At 35.3% G+C, this 22,063-nt stretch overlaps 1 protein-coding gene across 30 annotated transcripts in view; it reads right to left on the bottom strand.

Annotated features, from left to right (window-relative positions):
• Positions 1-22,063, bottom strand: part of CSPP1 (centrosome and spindle pole associated protein 1) — a 63,119-nt gene that overhangs the window by 14,418 nt on the left and 26,638 nt on the right. For 8 of the 30 annotated variants that reach the window (XM_040545823.1, XM_040545830.1, XM_040545824.1 and 5 more), the window contains 16 exons: positions 21,490-21,547; positions 19,464-19,478; positions 18,359-18,531; positions 17,412-17,530; positions 16,360-16,438; positions 15,925-16,045; positions 13,957-14,104; positions 10,731-10,883; positions 8,805-8,917; positions 7,432-7,581; positions 6,118-6,273; positions 5,216-5,320; positions 3,895-3,961; positions 2,387-2,507; positions 1,520-1,665; positions 259-399 (listed from right to left, as the gene is read on the bottom strand). In XM_040545823.1, the coding sequence (XP_040401757.1) occupies positions 259-399; positions 1,520-1,665; positions 2,387-2,507; positions 3,895-3,961; positions 5,216-5,320; positions 6,118-6,273; positions 7,432-7,581; positions 8,805-8,917; positions 10,731-10,883; positions 13,957-14,104; positions 15,925-16,045; positions 16,360-16,438; positions 17,412-17,530; positions 18,359-18,531; positions 19,464-19,478; positions 21,490-21,547 (1,865 nt within the window). The remainder of the gene's footprint in view (positions 1-258; positions 400-1,519; positions 1,666-2,386; positions 2,508-3,894; positions 3,962-5,215; positions 5,321-6,117; positions 6,274-7,431; positions 7,582-8,804; positions 8,918-10,730; positions 10,884-13,956; positions 14,105-15,924; positions 16,046-16,359; positions 16,439-17,411; positions 17,531-18,358; positions 18,532-19,463; positions 19,479-21,489; positions 21,548-22,063) is intronic. The other 22 variants (XM_040545838.1, XM_040545828.1, XM_040545836.1 and 19 more) reach the window with 6 other exon arrangements.

Genomic DNA, 22,063 nt, shown 5'->3' with positions numbered 1-22,063 from the left:
ACACAAAACGGTAGTTAAATTACTTTCAGGGAAGCAAGGAGAAATAGAGAGACACACTAATAAAATTCGTCATTCAATACTTCTATGCTCTACATTATGACAGAATTTCAGCATTCTGCTGCTTTACTCTTTTGTATTGCAGTGCTGACAGTGAACTTCAAGGAAATAAAACTAGAGCTGGCATTTTTTTAAACACTTACCAAATACAAAAACAATAAACAAAATCATTGAAATTATCTCAGTCCATTCATTCCTTACCTCCTGTTTCTCTCCTCATTCTCATTCTGTCAAGTTTCTTCTGCTGCTCCCTCAACAGTGCCTGCTGTTGAATCTCTAGAGTCTGATCATCTTTTGGAGAATCAGGGTACATATGTCTCAAGCCTATGCGCGTTTCAGAATCTAGAACCAAAATAGGAAATTTAAATTTTGATTTAGACTAATACTTCTGAAAAACATCTTTGAAGAAGCACATACAGATACAAAGCGAAAAGAAACATTTTTTAAATGGTGACAATGACCAATATGATGAGCCACCCTAGCAATGGTTTTATAACTTTACTACAATACCAAAAATATTTCTTTCTGTCAGAGTAGAAACAAAGTTACACAGAATCATATTTTGTTGGGGAGTAAAAATCAAATTCACTCTACTCTGAATAACATCACAGTACCAAATGCATAATATATCCAGGAAGCAAGGACTGGAAGCTCGGTGCATGTCCTGACTGATAATTCTATATCACAATGCCAAATCTCTTTTGGACCTCACGTACGTGACAGGGAAGTAGTCCAACTCCAGAAGCAGAACTAATGAAGGATAGGTGTGTTCTTTCCCAGAGTGTTATAAAGCACTATAATATCACTCTTTATGATAGATGTAAGAGATGCAGGTCAACATACCTTCACTTGAAAGGGCTTGAGCTCTTGTTTAATTTCAGGATGTGATATCTAGTTACAAGGCCCTTATAGAAAAAGAGTAATACTTTCTTCCCCCAAAATCTAGAAGGCATTAGAAATTTAGAGAGTTTCTAAAAATCTAACTATAAATTTTACGTGACTGGCTTGAATCATATAATAAACAATTTAACAAAGCTTCCAAGGTGTTATATAAATCCAAACTTAACAGAAGTTTGCCATTATTTTGAAAAAGAAAAAAACATTTCTAAATCAAAATTACATGCATTCTTTAGAAGACCACACTGTGTGCCTATAAATGCTAATAAAAAAATTCTCAAAGGTTTCCCCATCAACTAAATGTCAGGTGGATGTGCAGTGACGGGCCATAGCCACCATCTCATGGTGCAGTATCTATATATCAACAGTTAGACTGCAGACACTTGAAGGAATGGCCACACAAAGAGACATACACACGTACAAAACACTGTCCACAGAGTGTGTTGTGTACGGGCAGAAGCTTTGAAGTGGCCGGTTTTTGCTTTTGTCTTTAAATGCTGGGTAACATGGAAGATACTAACAGATGTTTCACAACCTTTCTTCCTCAACAAGAAGATCTACCTGCCTTTGTATTTAAGTTCATTAAAATCCCAGATGTTCTGTATATTGACAGAATCTTGTGCATCCCTTGATGAAGGTCGCCTTACTGGAGCCTGCAGACGAAGCCTGGCCATTTCAAATATGTCTTTTGGATTCTTCTCTCTCTTCCCACTTGAGAAATGCGTAAAATAAAATATAGTTTAAAACTGTAATATTCACGTATTACATGAAAACATAATTTAAAACTACTTATATCCATTATTCATACAGTATATTTATAATTCCTTAAGTAAAGCTATTGAAATAGGAAAATAATTTTGAAAATAATGACACTGTATATTGTATTATAAGAAGGGATAATCTATTTGAAACAAACAAAAAAATCCTCTTACTTTATGGAATGGAACTAAGACTGCTGATCTGATGAGTCCTTTCCAACTAATTGGTATGATTACCTAATACAATTTGGAAGCTAATCAAAAAGTTTTAAATCAAAGAGGCAGGATTTTCTGTAAGGAAATAAGTACTTCCACAGCAGTACGCTATTCATCAGATAATGCAGTCTCCAGATACAAGTCATGGTCTAGGAAAAAAGGCAATTCAATGAAATCCTACATTTGACATCTGTTTTTGGAACATTCTCCAAGACTATTATAACTTCCGATGTTACCAGTACAGCCATTCTTACACTAAAATTTAGAAAGATTCTTGGAAAAAACAACCAACCACATACATTAGAAAAATGAAGAGAATTTTATATACAAGCTTATGTATGCCCTTATGTTTTCATTTCACTCATGTATATTAGCCAACTAACGCTAGCTACTAATATACAGTACCTTTGAGTTACTGTGCAAAAGCTAAATTTTAAAAATTACGATGAAATTCTTACCGTGTAATTGGTACATCATCATCACTAGCCACATTTAGCAACTGTTCCTGCAGCCGCCTCTCTTCACTACGAAGCTGTTTCCTCATCTCTGATAACTCATTTATCACATTCTTTCTTTCCTCTGGAATTTAACACCAATAATTTAAAAAGTGCTAGAGACACTTTTCCGCCTACCTCAGAAATGTGAGGCGAAAAAAAAGCTGATAAATTGTTAATTAAAACAAGGATTATATAAACGTACGCATTTTGTAAACTAGAAATTAGGGCAGAGCTTGTATTTTAAGACAGCAGAAGGACCAGATCACCACTAAAGGAAAAAGCATCCCAACTTCAATAGAAATGTTTTGCTGTATTTCAAACAGGAAAAGCTATGAGGCAAGTGGGTACTGCCAGTAAATAGCCTTATTTTGCTATTAGCAAATGTACAGTCCTTAGAGACAGAAGACAGGAGCTGAGGTGGTATCAGCACATAAAACCCACTTCTGTTTCCTGACTCCCACCGGATAGCTTAAAAGAGAAAGATCAATCTGCCTAGTGCAGTCTCTTAACTGTTAAAAAGTTCTGACTTCAACACCTACTTCTAGTGTGTTCATTCTGACTTTTTAAACCTACTTTGGGTCTAAGCTATCTGTTTGCAGTCAGGACAGCATTCCTCCAAAAGTTAAAAGTTCCACAAATTCCTTGTTTTCCAAATAACACACTAAATAATCTTGGTGACCATCTTTTAGCCTACGTCGAGAACCTAGCAGGAAAGCAAGTTTTATTAGCTTAAATCCTCCAACACATGCGTTAATTCATATTTCCTAATTGCTCTCATCACAGATGGTCTGTCATTCAATTTCCAAGAGTTGTATCAAGAACCCCTTTTCTTTCTGTACAGTGCAAGAGCAATATTCTCCCCACAGTGGACCCAAGTACTGACTGCATTTGTAGGACAAATACTCAGTGTTATATTCCATTTGGGTTTTAGTATATACTTGTAAAACAGTATCAAAAGAAAAAATACTGCTTTCTACCCACTATTTGCCAACATAACCAATATATCAAGAGAGAGCAAAGAAGATCCTCCCTGCATGTCTGAATTTTAAAACTACCAGTGAAAGCAAAGAGGAATTTGGCAGATAAACGAAGGAAAGGAGAATTTAAAAATCAGGAATGAAATACTCTACAGATTGTTAGTCTAATCCATTACTCTGCCAATGCAAAACTCTCCCATTTTGCAACGTTCTGTCACAGAACTAGTCACCACAGTCCTGACTGAAAGATTCCAATATTTTATATATATTATATATATAATTTATATATTCCAATATTTTATATATAAAATTATATATGTGTAAATACTTTACACATACCATAGCAATACACTGATAATACTAACACAGAGAAAGTACATACATAAAAATTAAAACTTCCTAAGAATTCCTTTGAGGGAAAGAAATGAGATTTGTAACTGAGACCAATTCCACTGTAGCAGAAAGTGAACTTGCAATAAAGGCAACACCTACCAAGTGCACGCAACTGGTTTCTTCTAGCAGGGACAGGTGGAGAAGGAACCCTTGGCTGTGGAGGATCCTAGTGATCATAATGAATATGAAATGTTAATGTGTCAAAGTAAACAACTATAACAGACATAAAATAAGGAAATAAAATGCAGTTACGTCCAATTCATATTAACAACCACTGTTACTGGAAGAAAGAATAGTAACCTTACAGGTTGTTAATAGGTAGGGTTATTTTGTGGGTTTTTGTTGTTGTTTTGTTTTGTTTTGTTTAAATCTGATCTTTAAAAGTATAAATCAAGTCATTATGATAATACTTACAAGACACTACTCAGAGATCTGGACACAGCTATACTAAGTGCTGCAAAGACATACAAATAAACCAACCTTCTTCCAGAACGTTCGTAACATATTGGGAAAACAACAGTTTTAAATAATAAGACTTAAAACATTTTCTGAAATTGCACTGTATCATTTTCTGGCAAAATAATTTAAAAAAACCTTTAGACCAGTTCATACATATATTCACTAAAAAACAGTTTTCAATACAGTGTCAGAAGTGTAGCCTGACATTCAAATAACACAATTATTTATTCTACTCTACTCCTCACAGGAAGAATTAAAAACAAAATTGTCACAGGAAAGATTAAATAAAGGGAAAGAAATGAGTGGTCTTGGGACCACTATTATAACTCATTTATGATGCAAAAAAAGAAAGGTGAATTGTATTAGGATTTATAATATTTTCATATCTTCAGAAATAGAAAATAATGTGCACAGCTAGAAATCAAGAAATCAACTTCATGCCTGAGCTAAGTTATTTTCTGAGTCCCTGCTCTGCTCTGGGCTGAACAACCCAAGGGACCTCAGTAGCTGCCCTCCCACACCCTTCACCATCTTTGCTGCCCTCCTTTGGAGGCTCTATTATAGTTTTATGTCCCTCTTATATCGTAGCATCCAAAAGTGTACATAGTAATTGAGGTGAGGCCACACCAGCACAGAGTGAGATGATCAATTCCATTGGCTGGACAGCAAGGACTGTTAGACCCTTGGTAAGCTGAACACAGCATCTCCTCAAAAAATGAGGTGCTCATCTCTACAGAAAATGTGCATGCAAAAAAAAAATATTTAAAATAAAACACCCCCAAAAATTCTTACGTTTTGAATAAAATTGAACATTACACTTCACAGCTATAAGACTGGCTAATAATAAACACTGTCTCTAGTCATTCCAGTGAACAAGCTGGCAAACGGGTAAAACCTGGTAGGATTTCATATACTTCACTGTCTTACACAAATAAGTATATGTTGACTAGAAAAATCATACTTGTGTATAGTAAGATACATGGCTTTCAGCAGATGGAATCCTCTCTTCTTTTCTTACTGATTTGTTCTGAAGAGCAGGAATGATGGGAGATGGCTGCCTTGAGAACTGCAAGGAGAAAAGTAAGATAAAATACATTCCTATAGATTCTAAACAACTATTATGGACAGGAAGAATTTTGTTAATATGTTTCATTTGACAGGAAAGTGATTTATTTATGTGTTGAAATATTTTTGTATTTAATTTGCTTTCAACTTTTAACCTCATAAAACGATTGCAAAAATTATTTCATGTGATTTCATTTACTCCCTAGAAAAAAAAATACTAATTTTTTGTGATGCATTTTATGATTAAGTTATACTTCTTTTTTTCCTCTAGCCACTTCCATTGTATTTGTCCATTTAAGAGAAATGTTATGTAGAAATATAGAAGAGAAACAGTTCTGTACTTTACAGATTTTGTCTGTCAAAATTCTGTGATAGACTTGTACATCATTCAGGTCAAAGGAAAATAATTAAATCACAAAGAGCATCATTGTTGATGATGAACAGTCCCCTCCAGTCCTCTAAATTATGTAACTTTTTAATTTGTGTTTGGACCTCAACAAAAGCAGGCCACAGAACTTCACAGCAGATTTAAAAATCAAATATAGAGTGCAGCTTACTCGTATGTACATGGTTTTACTGTATTTTTAATGTAAACCTGATCAGCAAGATAACATGCCACTGTAGTATGTCTGGTTTTTCAATCAGCTGTTCTCCATGTGTGCTAAGTATACTGTAGCTGGGGAGACTAACAGGGGAGCAATTCTGGCAGAGGTCTAAAAATCATTCTCTCTCTTTAAAACAGTCATTTTTAAAAGTTAGAAAAAAATATTTGTATCTTAGAAAGTAACTGAAGCGTACCATCTTCTTTTCCTCTTCCATCTTTGCTAATTTTTCCTTCTCAAGATATAGTCTAAGTTGTTCATCTTGCTTTTCTTCTTTTTCTTTTCTTCTTCTTTCTGCCTCTTTTTGTCTCTCTTCATCTAATCGAATTATTTCTTTATTTTTCAATCTTCGCTGTAATAGAAACATTATTAGTACATTAGGAAGACTCAGCATTTTTAAAGTTTTGCTTTGTTTTTCTTTGAGAAGTTAAAGCTACACATCAAAGAGGTTAGCATGAAATGAAAAGCATATTTCATTAAGCTGACTTCAAACATTCAAATTAAAAACCATGTTATGCAAATATTAAACATCTGCAGTCCTGGCCCAGCGAACATATAATAGAATTTCTAATAACTTCAATAAACACCAGTTTGTGTCCCCAGTTGAAGCTAAATCATAGGAGTCGTTTCCAAAACATGTGCTACACGATAGTACTGCCCACAGAGAAAAGTTATCATCCAGTCACAGTTTTAGCCTTGTGTCTGTGAAAAACGATAGCAGTTAGCTTCCTACACTACGCTAGTCCTGCTCTATTTATCCAGAAGACTCATCCAACTAAATTGCACATACTAGAGAAGAGAATCTAGAATTTCTGTCTTAGAAATTCTTAAGTCCTATGTCCTGAACTGATCTTTCAGCACTATGCAGGGTAATGAAAGATTCTTCCTGCTCTGATGGCCCCCTGTCCTTGTCTTACAGTTATTTATGAGACTCTGAATTATGTAAATTATTTCAATTTTCCAAACCTGGTAAATAAAGCTTTTCAGTTAGAATTAAATCACAAGTTTACCTCCATGAAAAGTACTCATTAGACTTCCTTGGGATTCTTCCAAAACAAGTGGTATTGTTATCTCAAAGATACATCCTGGTCAATTCAAAAAAAAAATAATAATTCTTTCTGAAATAAGCTACATTAAGAATGCAAATAATTGCATGAGAGCTAGATGTAAGGGACTAATGGAAAAAGTGTTTGTTTTTAATTCATTGATTTGATAAAGCTTTTTATGGGCCTATTTAATTTCCTTTAAATAGGAGATCACCACTGTCAATTACAAAACTGCAATTTTCCTTAAAAGACTTAACAGTATTTCAAGTTGGTAGCACACCATAAAGAGTGAAGAATATGCTAGTTAATACTGACAATATTCTGCCTCTCCTCTGGCTAACATAGACCATTTTAAAAGCAAAGACAATTTCACAGTACACTTCTCAGTTTACCTAATCTAGAGGGCAAATATTACAAAGGGTTACTTTAGGGTGAAAAAAAGTCAAGGGATCAAAATATTACACCTCCTCCTCTTTTCTTCTTTTCTCTTCTTGTTCATCTTCATATGCTTTTTGAATTCTCATTCTCTGTTCAGCCAGTCGTTTTTCTTCTTTTTCTTCTTCCATTCTAAGTTTTTCTCGCTCTGCTTCTTCCCTACGTCTCTTCTCTTCAATCTAGAAAATAAAGAAGTATTCAGCTGTCAATAGACAGCAAAAATCTGATAAACAATATTTACCACCATGATTTTCTACAGAATTTGGAACCCCGACTTGTGCAATCCAAGACTGTAAGGATCAAATGAAAGAATTCTAAGGCCAGTCTTAACAATTCATCTTCAGAATTCATTTTAAATGAGACAATATTCTATCATTTCTTTTGGGCCATTTTTTTTTCTTATATACTGTAACCACTATGGAAGCATAGAATCATTAAGGTTGGAAAAGACCTCCAAGATCACCTGGTCCAACCATCCCCCTACCACCAATGTCACCCACTAAACCATGTCGCTAAGCACCAGGTCCAACCTTTCCTTGAACACCCCCAGGGATGGTGAACACTAATTTTAAGTGCAACTAGTAAAACCTGAACATTCCTTAACACTTACTCTCCTCTGGATATGCTGGAATAACACTTTTTTAATGGAATAAATAATGGAAGATAGGAAACCCAAACAAACAAACAAACAAACAAAGACATAGCAATTATCTTTTTCATTTACACAATTATATTTATAGACACAGTACTGACTTCCTGAAGCCAAAGGTCTGCCTATTCTTTATTCTTTTTGGCAGCACTGTACATGGAAAAGGACTCAATCTTTTCTTTTAAGGAGATTCAAATCAAACTACTGTATGACATTTCTACTCTTAAATTATCTAGGATTTCCTTGATATTGACATTTAATTAAATTAATATTTAATTTTTATACCATAAAAGTATATGCAATCTTTTATGGACAGAAGACAGGAACTGGTAGAACAACAATCACACTTCATTATTGTCTCAGTGATCACTATTTCACTCTGACAAACATGCATTTGTAGCATGCTGACATCCAAGGTCAAATGTTTTTCTTTCTTTATATATTTATGTATGTAAACTTCCATTGTATGCACAGTTTGAAAGCTCCAAACTATATTTAGAGAGTCATATTAGGAAAAATGACAATCTAAGTTAGTGAAGCCAACTATTAAGAGCCTCACTTTTATAAGTATTTGTAAGGCAAAACCAAAGAGACTCAATAGCAAACAGTTCCTACCACACATCTTGCGTACAGAATTGGCTATGCCTGAACGCAGTCTTTGGTCAGTAGAATCTGATGATTTACTTTGCCTGTTTACCCCTCTATTATTTTTTTTTCCAATTATTTAAGATGACAACTGGTGCACACATTCACCTGTAGACGAAGGAAGTTCTTGTATGACTCTTGTCGCTTAAGTTGTTGTGGAGACAGGGGTTCACTGAACACATTACCCCGAGCAAAAGGAGAGGTCTGTGCAAATGTAAAACCTAAGGGGGGGTAGAAAAAAAAAGTTTCCAGATAAAAATCAAAGCAAATTTAAGACAGCAAGGCAGAGCTGAAGAAGCAGGAATCTGAAACACTTCTTTCACAAGGTAGTTTATGACAGCCATAATTCAAGGCTTTAGCTGAAAACAATAGCTGTGATTAAAAGTTTTTACATTGCCTGCCTAGAACATTTTGACTGCTCAATTAACAATGTCTAAGCCAGATGTCTTTTTACAAAATAAAACCTACAAAAGATTATAGGATATCATAAAGCAAGTCATTAAACTGTAGATTGCACAGTAGAATATATATCTAAAAAATGCCACATTTAAATTAATTAGAATAGCAAAGATTTTACATTTCATTACTTCATTGCTTGCCATTACTCTGACTTAACACACACAGTGCTGTTCCTTAGGTTTATTCAATCTTTAGACACAGAATATTAGGTAAACAGAATAATAAAGTAAATTAGCAATGGATGCTACAAAAAACAAGACCAAAATCTGGCAGATAAAATTCTGAGCACTCAGAAAATTGAATTTTGCCATTATAAGGCACCTTCTATACTATGAAGTTTGAAGCGTCAGGTCTCTTCCATCTCTGCAACTTCCTCCACTGTACTGGAAACAACATCACCAGGGACCGGTTGCCAAGTTACTCTCCCTGAGTTAAGAATGTGTCATAACCATACAGTCCCAAAAGCGCTAGAAAAGATGATTAACTGAGATAACAATCAGAACAGCCTTTGCAGGACAGGATCTCTACAGGAAGTAGAGGAGAAAGAAGTAAAAGAAGAAGTTGTGTTAACACCGCCTGACACAGCATGTTCCTCATTCTTATCAAGTCTACTCCAAGGGGTAGTGCCTCAAGGGTGTGCAAACACCATAGCTCCACTGAGCTGAGATGAACACAGCTGCTAGCTGTTCTCATGCTCCGCCCTTACCTTTCCCTGTACAATGCCTTAACACCCAAGTCAGATGAAAGCAGAAATTATATATCCATTTATTCCCATACAAATGCACAGGCTTATTGCAACAACCTAGACTTAACAGCATGAGCTTACAGAACCAAGTAGTACGCTGTTCCAATTATCATGTAATGCTGTACAAAGAAGTGAAACAGTTTGGACAGGAGAAAGAAAAGCAGCATATAGGTTATTTCAAGGGGATCATGACAGATCCTGACCCTTGTCAATCCCAGACTGGGGACAGGCCTGGTACCCAAGAGCTCTCACTTAGATGTCTCACAAAATATAAGAAGAGAGAAAAAAGATGCATTCGTTTTTTAGTAGGAAAATAAAATAAAATCCCTAAAACTTGGAGGCAGTGCACAGGACTGCACATGTACCTAATCTACCTGTAACCTTTTTGAACTTGTTAACCACTATAGCGTACCTGTTTCATCTTAACCTACAACCTCATCCACCTGCCGACCTTCCTCCATCCTCTTATTCCATCTTTTCCTCCTACTGTACAGTTTTATTTCACTGTATCATTTAAAAGTAAAATAAATATGTATAAAGATTTGCTTAGATAAAATTGAACCTAGAAAACTGATGTCCTAGCTGTCAAGTATTATCAAGTGTATCAACAGTTAATATTTATCATTATCGATGATACAGATAAGAAAGTACATTTTCAGTGCACACAGATGATAGCAATGGAGAAGTTTGCAAAAGAATCATGATAGTTGACTTCAGTGGTGGAAGGCACTAGGTCTATTATAGGACTACAAGGGAGGAGTAAAGAAACTAGAGGAGTTTGATCACTAAGACCTATAAGTAATTAGAGCTGTAATAGCGTTCTTAAAAACCTGCTATTTTATTTGTAGATGCTTCTGCGTTCTCAGGTCTTGGGGAGGTCAAACTTAGGTCAACAGATACAATAGCCCTTTTATCTTCGTATAGTCTCGCCTCTGGATTATGATACGCATCTTCGTTTTGCTTGTGCATCATATTCAAGTCAGCTAAAGGAAAGGGGAAATAACTGTTTGTAGCATTTTGTTCTCATAAAAGGCATGTTCACCATAGATTCCCCAAAATACAGGTCTGTTTCAGCAGCTCCACCATTTGTGGACACAGCAACTACAGGAACAAATAATTTAAGCAAAGGCAAGTATATATATGCTGTAGGTTAAATATTAGTTGTCAACAATTCACTGTTTGAGGTATTTAGTTTGTTGGCTTTCTTTTGCCAGGAATGATTCTTCACAGCAAACCTCCACCCCAACAAAAGCTATGAAATGGAAAGACAACGAGCAAAAAGACAAAGAAGACTGACAAGCCTGTGTTGACAAGTATGTATTTAGAAACCACCCCCTTCTATTTCCTTAGAGCTGTAAAATACTTTTCAGGTTAGTATTGGCATTTAAGTACTGAATCTCTACTGCATTTGATTTCTGTTAAGGGCAATAACCACAATAAACCATTAAGGTATGTTTTGATCTTCATGTATTCCGCAAAAGTCCAGGTGTAGGTGTCTGTACATAAGCAAAATAATGTCATCCAACATTTTTTTAAAACACTTTTCCATCAAAATTTACATCAAAATTGTACCATAAAAATCCCAATCAAAGATGTTAATTTCACCTTGAAATATTCATTATACTGCGCTTAAAAGGCCCATTTTCAAGAAAAAGAAACAAATAAAAAAAGACTAATATGCAGTTTTCAAATTATCTTTTTATATAGCGTTTATGATAAACGCGAATTACTGTAGTCATTTAAACACAGATTCCAAAACCTTTAAATTACATATCTCTCTCTGTAAAGCAGCTTTTGCATCGGAGTCTCAAAAGCTATTTTGGGGAAGATAAAAGACAAGTCACACTGCATGAAATAGAGACCTGGGAGAAACAGCACGTTACATTTGACGACATTCGACTCATAGCTTATCCATCAAGTTGCTAAAGTATGGTGGGAAAAATAGCTTTATGTATATAATTTGGGAAAACAGTTTGAGAAACTTCTTTCTCTTGGTTCTTCATTTACAAACAGAGATAAGTTTCTCAGGAGACATGTACACACTTTAGGCTAATGTAAGTCACCCATCTTTTCCTCTGCCCCACTCTACTCACACTATCATAAAACATAGAGAAGGAAGACAGACACTCAAATACAGCGCTTAAAGACAGGCAGTGTCAACACCTCTATCAGCTCTGGGGATAAACACAAGCCAGCACCCTAAACCCAAGTTTCTAAAATTACTATTTGGCCTTTTTTTTATTTATTTTATTTTAATCACAAAGCCTTTGAACATTACCCCCCTCTGACTTTTAAACTACTCTGTGAATTTAACCACTTGCCACTAGGGTATCATAAAACTGAAACTAATTTTATATATATGAACTATTATCCAGTAAGTGTTCCATGCATTGAAAATTCTTATTACCAGAGATCATGTTTTAAAAGCCTAGAACACTAGAATCGCTAGAAATCAACAGTTACAAAGCTCTAAGTTTCACTGACTTTAAAAGTTACTGCTTTTATTTGTTTTGGACTACTACTGCTTCTACTAACCTATTAAGCTTTCCACAGAAGGAAACTGACTGATATTACACCCTAAATAGGCATGAGAAATGCCCGTCTTGGAGACCCCATTTAACTTCCTCTGGCTAATTCACTGAGTATTCTTATTTTGCAGATTAATTGGAAACATTTAGATTTCTGAAGGTAGGAAGAGGAGGAGCAAAAAGCTTCAAGTCCATTTGGCTTACGGTTTCCGTGTACTCTAACAACTGTTAGCCCTTGAATAAACCACTGAATCATGAAGGAAATTGAATGTGTAACACTCAAATCATATTTTATCTGATGAAGAATTAACATGGCATTAAAATTCACCCATGGGAAGCCTACATTCAGTCCCATATATCATGGTAAGTCTCAAACGAATTCATCTGAATCGCTGTGAAAGAGCCAGTATAGCTGTCTTCGTGACAAGACGCTGAAGGCAAGAAAAGAGCTATAACAGGCCAATAAGAGATAAATACTCGGCTACTGAGATGCAGTATAGGTCCTCAAGTCACACGATCAAATGCGAACATGCAAATATCCTTCACTCAGCTGAAAAGAAGCAGCCACCATTAATGGGATTTCCAAAACTGTTCTGTAGACTGTGTGGGACAGACAGAGTGTTCAACAAAACAGAATCTGTGGCACTTAAGGGAATTTAATGTTAATACTTTTATTTTTAGAGATATAAATCTAATTGTGCCTACAGAGTACTATTTTTATTTATACAAAAAATACTGCCACAGGGTCCACTACAGCAATGAAACTGTACATCTTCAAATAGAGAACGTTTTGCATAATACAGGGCCTAAATCCAGGACCCAGAATCAGGAGTTTGAGTTTTAATCTTACATCTACCTCCAACTTACTGGAGAGATAGCTATAATCTGGGCAAGTTGTTTATCTATCTCCCAGCTCACTACTCCCATCTTCTATAAAGCACTTGGAAAGAAATAAAGCTTAAAAACATTACTGCTGACTGATTGCTATTTAAACACTCATTTGCCAGCAGTGTTACTTGGGGAGATTTAAATATTCCACTTAGCTTTATATATTTATTCAAATATGTTTCCATTTTCCATGTCACAAGTAGAACTTTCTAAGACTAGAAGTATTTTTAAACTAATAAAATTAAAAAAAATAAACTGTTCCTGGAAAACGTTTACATAAATGTCTTCACAACAGTCTTCAGCATATTTGTATTGCAGATGATTTTAACAGCTTCTTTTCTTCCCTCTCCCTTTACTATTGCATTTTTACTTCATTTATAGTTGACATTATCCTGCTTCCAGTTTTTGTTTGTTGTTGTTGTTGTTGCTTTTTTTTTTAATTGTGCCCTTTGAATGATTCTTCTGAAACCAAAATAATTACTTAAATATTCTCAGAGTACATCTGCTTAAAACAAGTATTTCTATTTGTCAATAAAGTGCTATCAGTGTTACAAAACAAGGAAACATATCTGAATAGAGCCTTTACAGGAGCAAGAAAAAAAAATCTTTAAAAGACAACCCACAATTTTGGCAAACATACTTATCAGATTTCCTTTTGCATCTCTGAGAGGAGCGCCACCACCACCTTTTCCCCAGGGATTGTAATTCCTCATTTCTGCTTCTAACTTGGCTTCGTAGCGTTCCTTCTCTTCTCTCTCTTGTCTGCGTCTTTCCTCTCTCTCTCTTATCTAAGAAGAAACAGTCCGAAGTCAGTTGCATAAAAATATCACATGAAGTATAATTTTAATAACATGTTAACAGAGCAAGCTGAGTGCTATTGTTATGCCATCTGTATCTAGTAAATCACAAACATTTCATTGCCTTTACTACAGACAGGGCACTGAATACTGGTGTCACAACGTGCATGTACAGAAATACACATTATAAGACTTCCAAATATTCATGTCTGACACTTCCAGTAGATCAAAAGTCCCATATCCTTGGATCTTGCAGTACATTGCAGTACAGAAGGCTGTACTGCCTGAAATTTAAACAGGCAAAGCTCCACGGCATTACGGCACTTGATTCTCTCAACCTGATTTTGTTTAGCCTAAACTTAGATTAGAGATGGGACAAAGACTTTTACCCATAAATGCTTTAAGAGAATGCGATACAATTCTGTAACTACTCATTAAATATTTTTGTGCAGTAATACATAATGTATAACTGCTCGTATGGTTTGCTCCTTTTTTTCAACAGGTTAAATGTACGTAACTAGATCTCCTTATTTCATATAGCATTTATAACACGAACAGCTGTTAAAAAAAGTCAAACTTCTATTCAAAGCTTTTGAAACATTAGCTACTATTTCTGTTGCTGAAATATGTTAACGTATTTCCTTCAGTTTGTTCCTTCTGTGCAATAAATGTTTCCTTTTATCTCATAGTCAAACAATTTCATAAGAAATGCAGTGAGTCGAAACAAAGACCCGTCTAGTCCTGCAGACTGTTTCCAAAAATGGTAAGTCAGGTTTGCCTATAGGGGAAAAAAATGGTTCTGAACATTCTGTTCACTTACAACGATAAGCAGCATAATAGCTTTGAAAGGGTGTATTGTGCCAGGTTTATTAGAACTTCATGTCGAGTTGTGCAGTCCCTCACATGGCAAAATAGAATTTATTTCTTAAGACTATAGTGAGAAAATACCTTCAGAGAAGCATAAAGACAAGTGCAGTATCAAACACTATTCCTAAATGTTTATTTTATTCTTAATTTGGCCTTGACTGGCAGCCTCTACTTGATCCCTATACACAATCATAATTAAAACTATAACATTTTTATAGCAATTATTTACCTCCACTGAAGAAAAGCATAAAGAATCAATAGGAAACATTAGTGCCACTGAATTGGGTTCTAGCAAAATCTCTTCTGAAATGTGTCCTATCATGGTCAAATACATTTTATAAATGTAGGTGCAGCAACAAAATGCCACTAAAATGAGCAGAGGACTAGGATTTCTACTGGAAGACATGAAACTCAGATTTGTCTAGTCTATCAAAAAGGAAGTTGAAAAGAGATGAGACATCACATACAAACTCACTAAAACCAAGGCATTTGAATTAGTAACCAAATCATCATGAAGAACTTACTGAAAATAGAGTGCTCTTAATTATTAAAGCAATAATGCTTGAAAGCAATCTTTCAATGAAAATATCAGAGCAAAACAATTTATTGCATTTAAGCTGCACTTTCTTATGTTTATGAAAAGAATTATATGAAATTTGATGTCTGGAAGTAATCTGTTTGCTCTTAGTCTTTGCATTTTCTCTGCCTCTTGAAGAGGCAATAAGCTTGAAGAGATTGCTGTTCAACTGAAGATCTAAAATGAGCTAAAGAAAGGTCAGAGGACCGGGAGAAAGTAAACAACAAAGGAAGGAAGAGTTAAGAAACCTTTTTACTTGTAAATTAAATGAATATGTATGGAATGAATATGAAATGAGACCGTATAACAGTTACAACCACTATATCGTTAACAAGAAGAAAATATCAGAAGCTTTATTACTCAGTACCTGCTGTTGCAATTCTTGTTGATAAGATAACGTTGCCTCTTTGGAAGGCTTTGATTTTTCTTCAGAAAATACTCCTCTGCTTCTTTGTCTGTCTCCTGTATTCCTCTGTCCAATGTTACTTCTAAATTAAAAAACCACACGAGTAAAAGGAAAACATCATAGGGTCAAAAGGAAAAAATTCCCTGCCTGAAATACGTAACATCTTGTTTTCCATAGCCTGGCAGTTTATAGTCTCAAACATTTTCATAAATCCATACAAAACAGAGGAGATCACTGAATTACTGTTTAGATAAGACTTAATTAGAATTTTGAAGAGTTGTCTTTAACATGCTTTAATTGAAAGGCATATACCTTGTTAGCAAAATACTCCCAACATGAGAAGCATACCAATACAGACAAATACAAACAAAGAATATGAATACACATAATACTTACACAGATTGCTCTACTGGGGCTTGGACTAAAGAAGGATCCAGGTTAGGTGTGGGTTGCATTCCCATCATACCTGTACCATCTGGGCAATAAAAATAAAGTACTATTTTTAGTTTTGGATGCTTAAAAATAAATATTTGCTATTACTTAAAAGCACAGCTCTCAGTGCTCAGACCGACTGCATGATTACCACAAGGACTTTGAACTTTTGCATCGAACATAGCTAAAAGCTTAATGCCCCTAAAGAAAGAAAAACAATGCAAAGGTACAACTCCATTTCTTACTTTTAAAATCAACTAAACCCCTTAAATTTGTAAATTTACACGTTTTCATTAGCATAATTTACAATGAACTAACAAAAAGAACTAACTAATTTAACATAGCTTTTGACCTCGTGCTTTCCAAATGCATCCTGTACCGTGAGGAGAACCACACTGCACTGTACACTACAGCATATTTGACACCTGTACTCATAGTGAAATAGGAATGACAGCACCCTGCCACAGCAAGGCTTGAAATTACTGTACTGCTTACGTTCAAGATAATATGAGATGCATCTCTAAAACAATTTCATGCTTTGAAATCTTACTTTGTGACAACAACCTTGAGGTCAAATTGATCCTGTATGTGAATTTTAAGTACTAGTTTGTTTAATACTCTAAACTGTAAGCCATTTTACACTAAAAGTTATATTGATAACAACGCTAAAAAAAGCTTCTGTTAAAGATTACAGCTCCTATTTTACCTTTTCTTTGGAACTTCAAAAATCTTACAGGAGGTGGGAGGGCAGAACAAGAAAAAAAATTTTGCTTTTATTTCTCTAGCATTCTTTAATATCACCAACTGATGCAAATCTCATTCACATAAATCCATAAAAAAAATATTGTTGCAAGTTTTCTTTGTCCTGCATTTTAAGTTTTCTATGAAGGTACCAATACACAACTTTGAATTGGGTATAAGTAGTTGTTACTAGTTTATATTATTCATCGTTCAAACAGATTAAAAGCAGTCATCTGAATTGCTAACAACAAATGCACCTAAAATCATCAACTTACAATATGCAAGATTGGGATCCAAAGGATTTCTAGCCCCATAAAAGTAATAAGCATCATCATAAGGTGTTCTATAGTTGTCTGTCAAAACTGGTGGTGGAGGTGGTGGTATAGGTGCAAGCCTTAAAGAAAAAAGGAACAATTTCTATTTTGTTGTACAACTGAAAAAAAAAAAAAGATCATTCAAAGAAAAAAAAAAAGAAAAAAAAAGAATTCACTACGCAAAAATTCTAGATTTAGCTCAGTCCAAGACCTCTCTAACATTAGTGCCATGCAGGAATAAGACACAATAAACCTCAATAAGGGGTTAACCTTCCTTTACGGAGTAGTACATGAACCCACACTATTCCAGAGATCTAAAGAGCATAAAACAAGAACACTTTCTTTAACTGGTTCAGTTGATGACACTTAGCTGGTTACATCTGTAACAGTAAATAAAACAAGGCAAGGACTGGTCTCTGATTAGAGGGCAAGTGGCACAGCACAGCTTTAGCCACATGGCTAAAGCTCTGTCTCCCAAAATGGTTTAGTCTCAGCCACAACATCAAAGGGAAGCTGTCATGGTCTACCCTGAATTCCTGAACTTAGCCCTGGGAGACCTCAAACTGGTATGGTCCAAACTCATGCCAGAGCAGCCACCTAACAATACAGACACCACTGGGCACGTGCTTAAGCACCCTCACAACACAGTTCAACATCCTAGGTATAGACATTATTTCTACAGTAAAACTCTTCTTCTACACAAACATCAACTAAGAGAGCTGTATTCAAGTATGTTCAGCCTGGAGAAGAGAAGGCTCCAGGGAGACCTTACAGTGGCCTTCCTGTACCTAAAGGGGGCCTGCAGGAAAGCTGGGGAGGGACTCTTTGTCAGGGGGTGTAGTGATAGGACAAGGGGGAATGGTTTTAAACTAATAGAGGGGAGGTTTAGATTAGACATTAGGAAGCACCTGGGAGCTGCCATTTCACCAAGGGTGCTGGCTAGCCCTCGGTGAAAGTCTTCATTCACTGGAGAGACAGAAGGCATGGACACAGGAGTTTGGAAAGCAACCCTGGGCCTTTCAGGTGGCACTTTCTCTTCAGAAGCTCTTGCTGTCAAGCCAAACTGCCTCAATCTATTCGGCTGAAGGAGAAAAAAAAGAAGAAAAAAGCAGTTAACTCGTTATGAACCTCCATTTCGGTTGCATTAAATATTCTACTAGTTCTCAATTACCTGTTCAAATTTTTAGTAACTGCTTTTTTGTGTTGTTTTTTTTTTCCCCTCCCAGGGAACTACTGGAAATCTACTACTACAAGGAAATCTAGCATGTTTATCACAGTTAAAAAAACAAAACAAAACAAAAAAAACCTCCATGGCAAGTTTTACGAAGTATATGGTCCTGGTTATTGTCCAGGGGGAAAAAGAAAAGTATTAAAGTATTTACTCAGTTGGCTGTAGCACAGGTTATCTACAGCTGACAGGTTCCTACACTGACAGTATTTTCATATTATGCACAGGAAAAGTTTATGAAATGCCCTCCCCCTACTGAAACAGCTCATCATCAGTAAGAGTAAAGACGAACACACACTGAGACTTTTTCCAATAAACATTTCCTTTCAATACCATTATTTTTCAGGTTCCTTTGATTCTATTAGATTTTTTCAAGGACAAACATGACAAAATTTTATTTTATTTTTTTAAATAAAGTATCAAATGTTTATTGATAACTGGAAGCCTCAGAAACTAGTCAAAGGCAACATGCAAGTAATGCAAAGGCATGCAAATCAGTTAGTTTCAGAGCTATCCTATCACACCCAGAAAGCCCTTACACCAGCTTCTATGCATAAATATTCTAATGTTTGTTTAAATGACCCAATATAAGACCAAAAAAAAACCCCGCAACTATACACCATATAAATAAAACCAGATTATGCTTCTGAATTTACCAGTCCTAACATTGCAGTGCTTCAACTAACACGCATGCAGAGACAGTGATACCAGCACCAACTAAATATTTAATATCTAACAGCAAACTGTATACCCTAAAGTATTTCAGCAAAATATTAAATGTTTACCTCCTCATCACTTAGCTGCAAGACAGTATATGTACAAGGCAGTTAGTACTCACCAATCATGAACTACAGCATTAAGATAAAAAAATTCACAAAATCTACTCGACATTAGTATTCGTTTATAACATTTAACTTCAAATTTCTAGAAGTGAGTATGAAATTTCATAGCATATGAGCTACAGTGATTTAAAATTATTTAGAAGTCTACAGACTTTTGTCTTTCAACTTATCTTTTCAAATCCAGTATCTCGAGCAGGAGAACATTTAAAACAGTCTTTCTTACTAACAAGCTTAATGTCAACTGTTCCCAAAGTGCCCCAGATTTCAGCTCTGTGGCTAATTAAAGATGTAACTATGGCAGTAGGTTCATCCTGGGGATTGTTTTCTTTTAAACAAGCAGTATATACAACAGTCTACTTCTACATACTCTGAAACAGGCATTGCTATTTAACCAACCTGTAATTAATCAAGAAATCCACCTAATTAGAATCTCTCCCCAAGAAGCAATTTGAAGCTAGCAGTGACTGTTGCTTAATGAATGCAGCAATTCTACTTAATTGAAGGCTTTCAGCCAAATTAATGGTTTTAAATATACATGTCCTGGACTTGCTGTGGATATAATTTTGCTCATACAATAAGCGCTTTTCAGTCTCTGAGCAAGATGCAGTACGTGGAATGCTTCATCACAGCGTGCTTCTGGCTGTTCAGGTCTGATCAGACAAGACTGCTTAACGCTGACTACAGCGTGCTGCAGCCGAAAGCACCAGCATCCTCTGCTCAGTTTTTCCTCTTTTTCTGTCTTGCTCCCAACCACATACTCCATTCCTCTCCTTTTCACCATCTGAATCCATGGTTAGCTCTAAGCTAACAAACAACAAAAAAGATTCAGACTTGCCAGCTAACCAAGCCAAACTGGTTCACAGGAAGGGATCAAACACACGCCACAGATGCCTTAGGTAGAGAGGGCAGGAACATGCAGCTAGACCACTTGACCACGCTCTTTCATTTTAGAAGCTGAAATTGATTCAGCTTATTTGCTTATCTATGTGCATTTCCAGTCCCCTGCCTCAAATGCTGACTGCTTTGTTGATAGTAAGTTTCAGCAATTCATTCATCTTCATCTTCTAGAAAATGAGCGCTCCTTTCACGTCTGCTGAACTCTCCAAAAGTAGCTCAAGTTTCCTTCTGTTTTGTAGCCTCCCTCAAAAAACAGCACCATTGATAATTTAAACTAGTAACCAGTTAAGTCATTAACTACTTTATTCTTGCTTGAGAAAATTATCTGTCCTTCATGTTCAACAGCATATATCTACTGTTCCCAAGATGCATTGGCCTTGGCCACTTCAATAAACACACACATGCAAATCATACTAGTTATGTGACAATCAGACTGCTATTAATGCTGCTAGCACCAACAATCTTACTCCTACATATGTGATAGTCAAAATTCATGGTACAATAATCACCTTAATAAGGAAGTGGAGACAGTAACTGCATTAACTCTTACAAGTAACACAACATTAAATATCTTGCTTTTTACATTTGATGGTTTAAAAAAATACAACTTTGAAATATAAAAAAATCATCACTGAGTTCAAATCAGCTGCGAAACAACTGGATTTTTTTTTAATTGAAAAATAAAAAAGTATACAGAGAAAAACTTTCAGCAGCAAACTTTACATTCCCCTAGAAGGCTCACTATTGTGTGCATGTACAGGCTACCACTGCACACCAAATATCTTTTCCATGACATCTAGTGCTTTTACAGAACACTTGGTCAAAGAGAAAAAAGAAAATGTTTTAAAACTTTCTTGAACATACTTTCCTCTTAAGCTGAAAGTATGTGCAATGAGGACAGTCTTATCATCCTTGGCCTGAGTTTTATTCTATCCTAATGCCCTATTAGAAAAAAAGAGACACGTTTATCATTCTATAAAAGCCCTATAGTTTTGTGAATCGACAACCATAATGTACATATAATAAGAAAAAAAGTCTATATAAGTGGAAGAAAAAAATCCAAACTCCTCACCTTCTTTTCTGGGTCTAGAGCTCCAGAAGCAGCAACTGAGAGCTCAAGTTCCTTCTCACTGTTTTTGTGAAAAAAAAAAAAAAAATCACATCAGAAAGCAGTAAACCATACTCATTTTTTCAAATCATTGACCTCAAAACTCTGGAAATACAGAGTAACAAGACATGCTTCTACTTGACTTCTTCTGGAGTCTGGGAATAAGGATACTGTATATCCTTTGTAAGGAAACAGAACTCAAGAAATATTCAGCTATCATTTATTCCACCTAATAAAATTCCAACTACCAAAAAAGGAAAAAACACATTGTTTTTTTACTACAATCTTTCACATTATTTCTTAAAAATTTATTTTATTCACATTACAGTGATATACAGTTTATAATAAACGTATTCAAATTATTCATAAGTATAACAATAATTACTATATTTTAATTTCAAGCCTCAAGCTTGTTCAGCATGTGTAGCTTTCAATCACAGCGAAGCTGTCAAGAGTAACTTTAATTCATTATCCTCTCATTAATATAACTGTGTGTTTGTATGTATATCTATTATCATTCAGCAAGCAGCTACTAATA

This window comes from Cygnus olor, chromosome 2 (assembly GCF_009769625.2).
Source record: "Cygnus olor isolate bCygOlo1 chromosome 2, bCygOlo1.pri.v2, whole genome shotgun sequence".
NCBI lineage: Eukaryota > Metazoa > Chordata > Aves > Anseriformes > Anatidae > Cygnus > Cygnus olor.
Note: the sequence above shows the minus strand (reverse complement) of the source record. Positions and strands in the feature narration are given on the sequence as shown.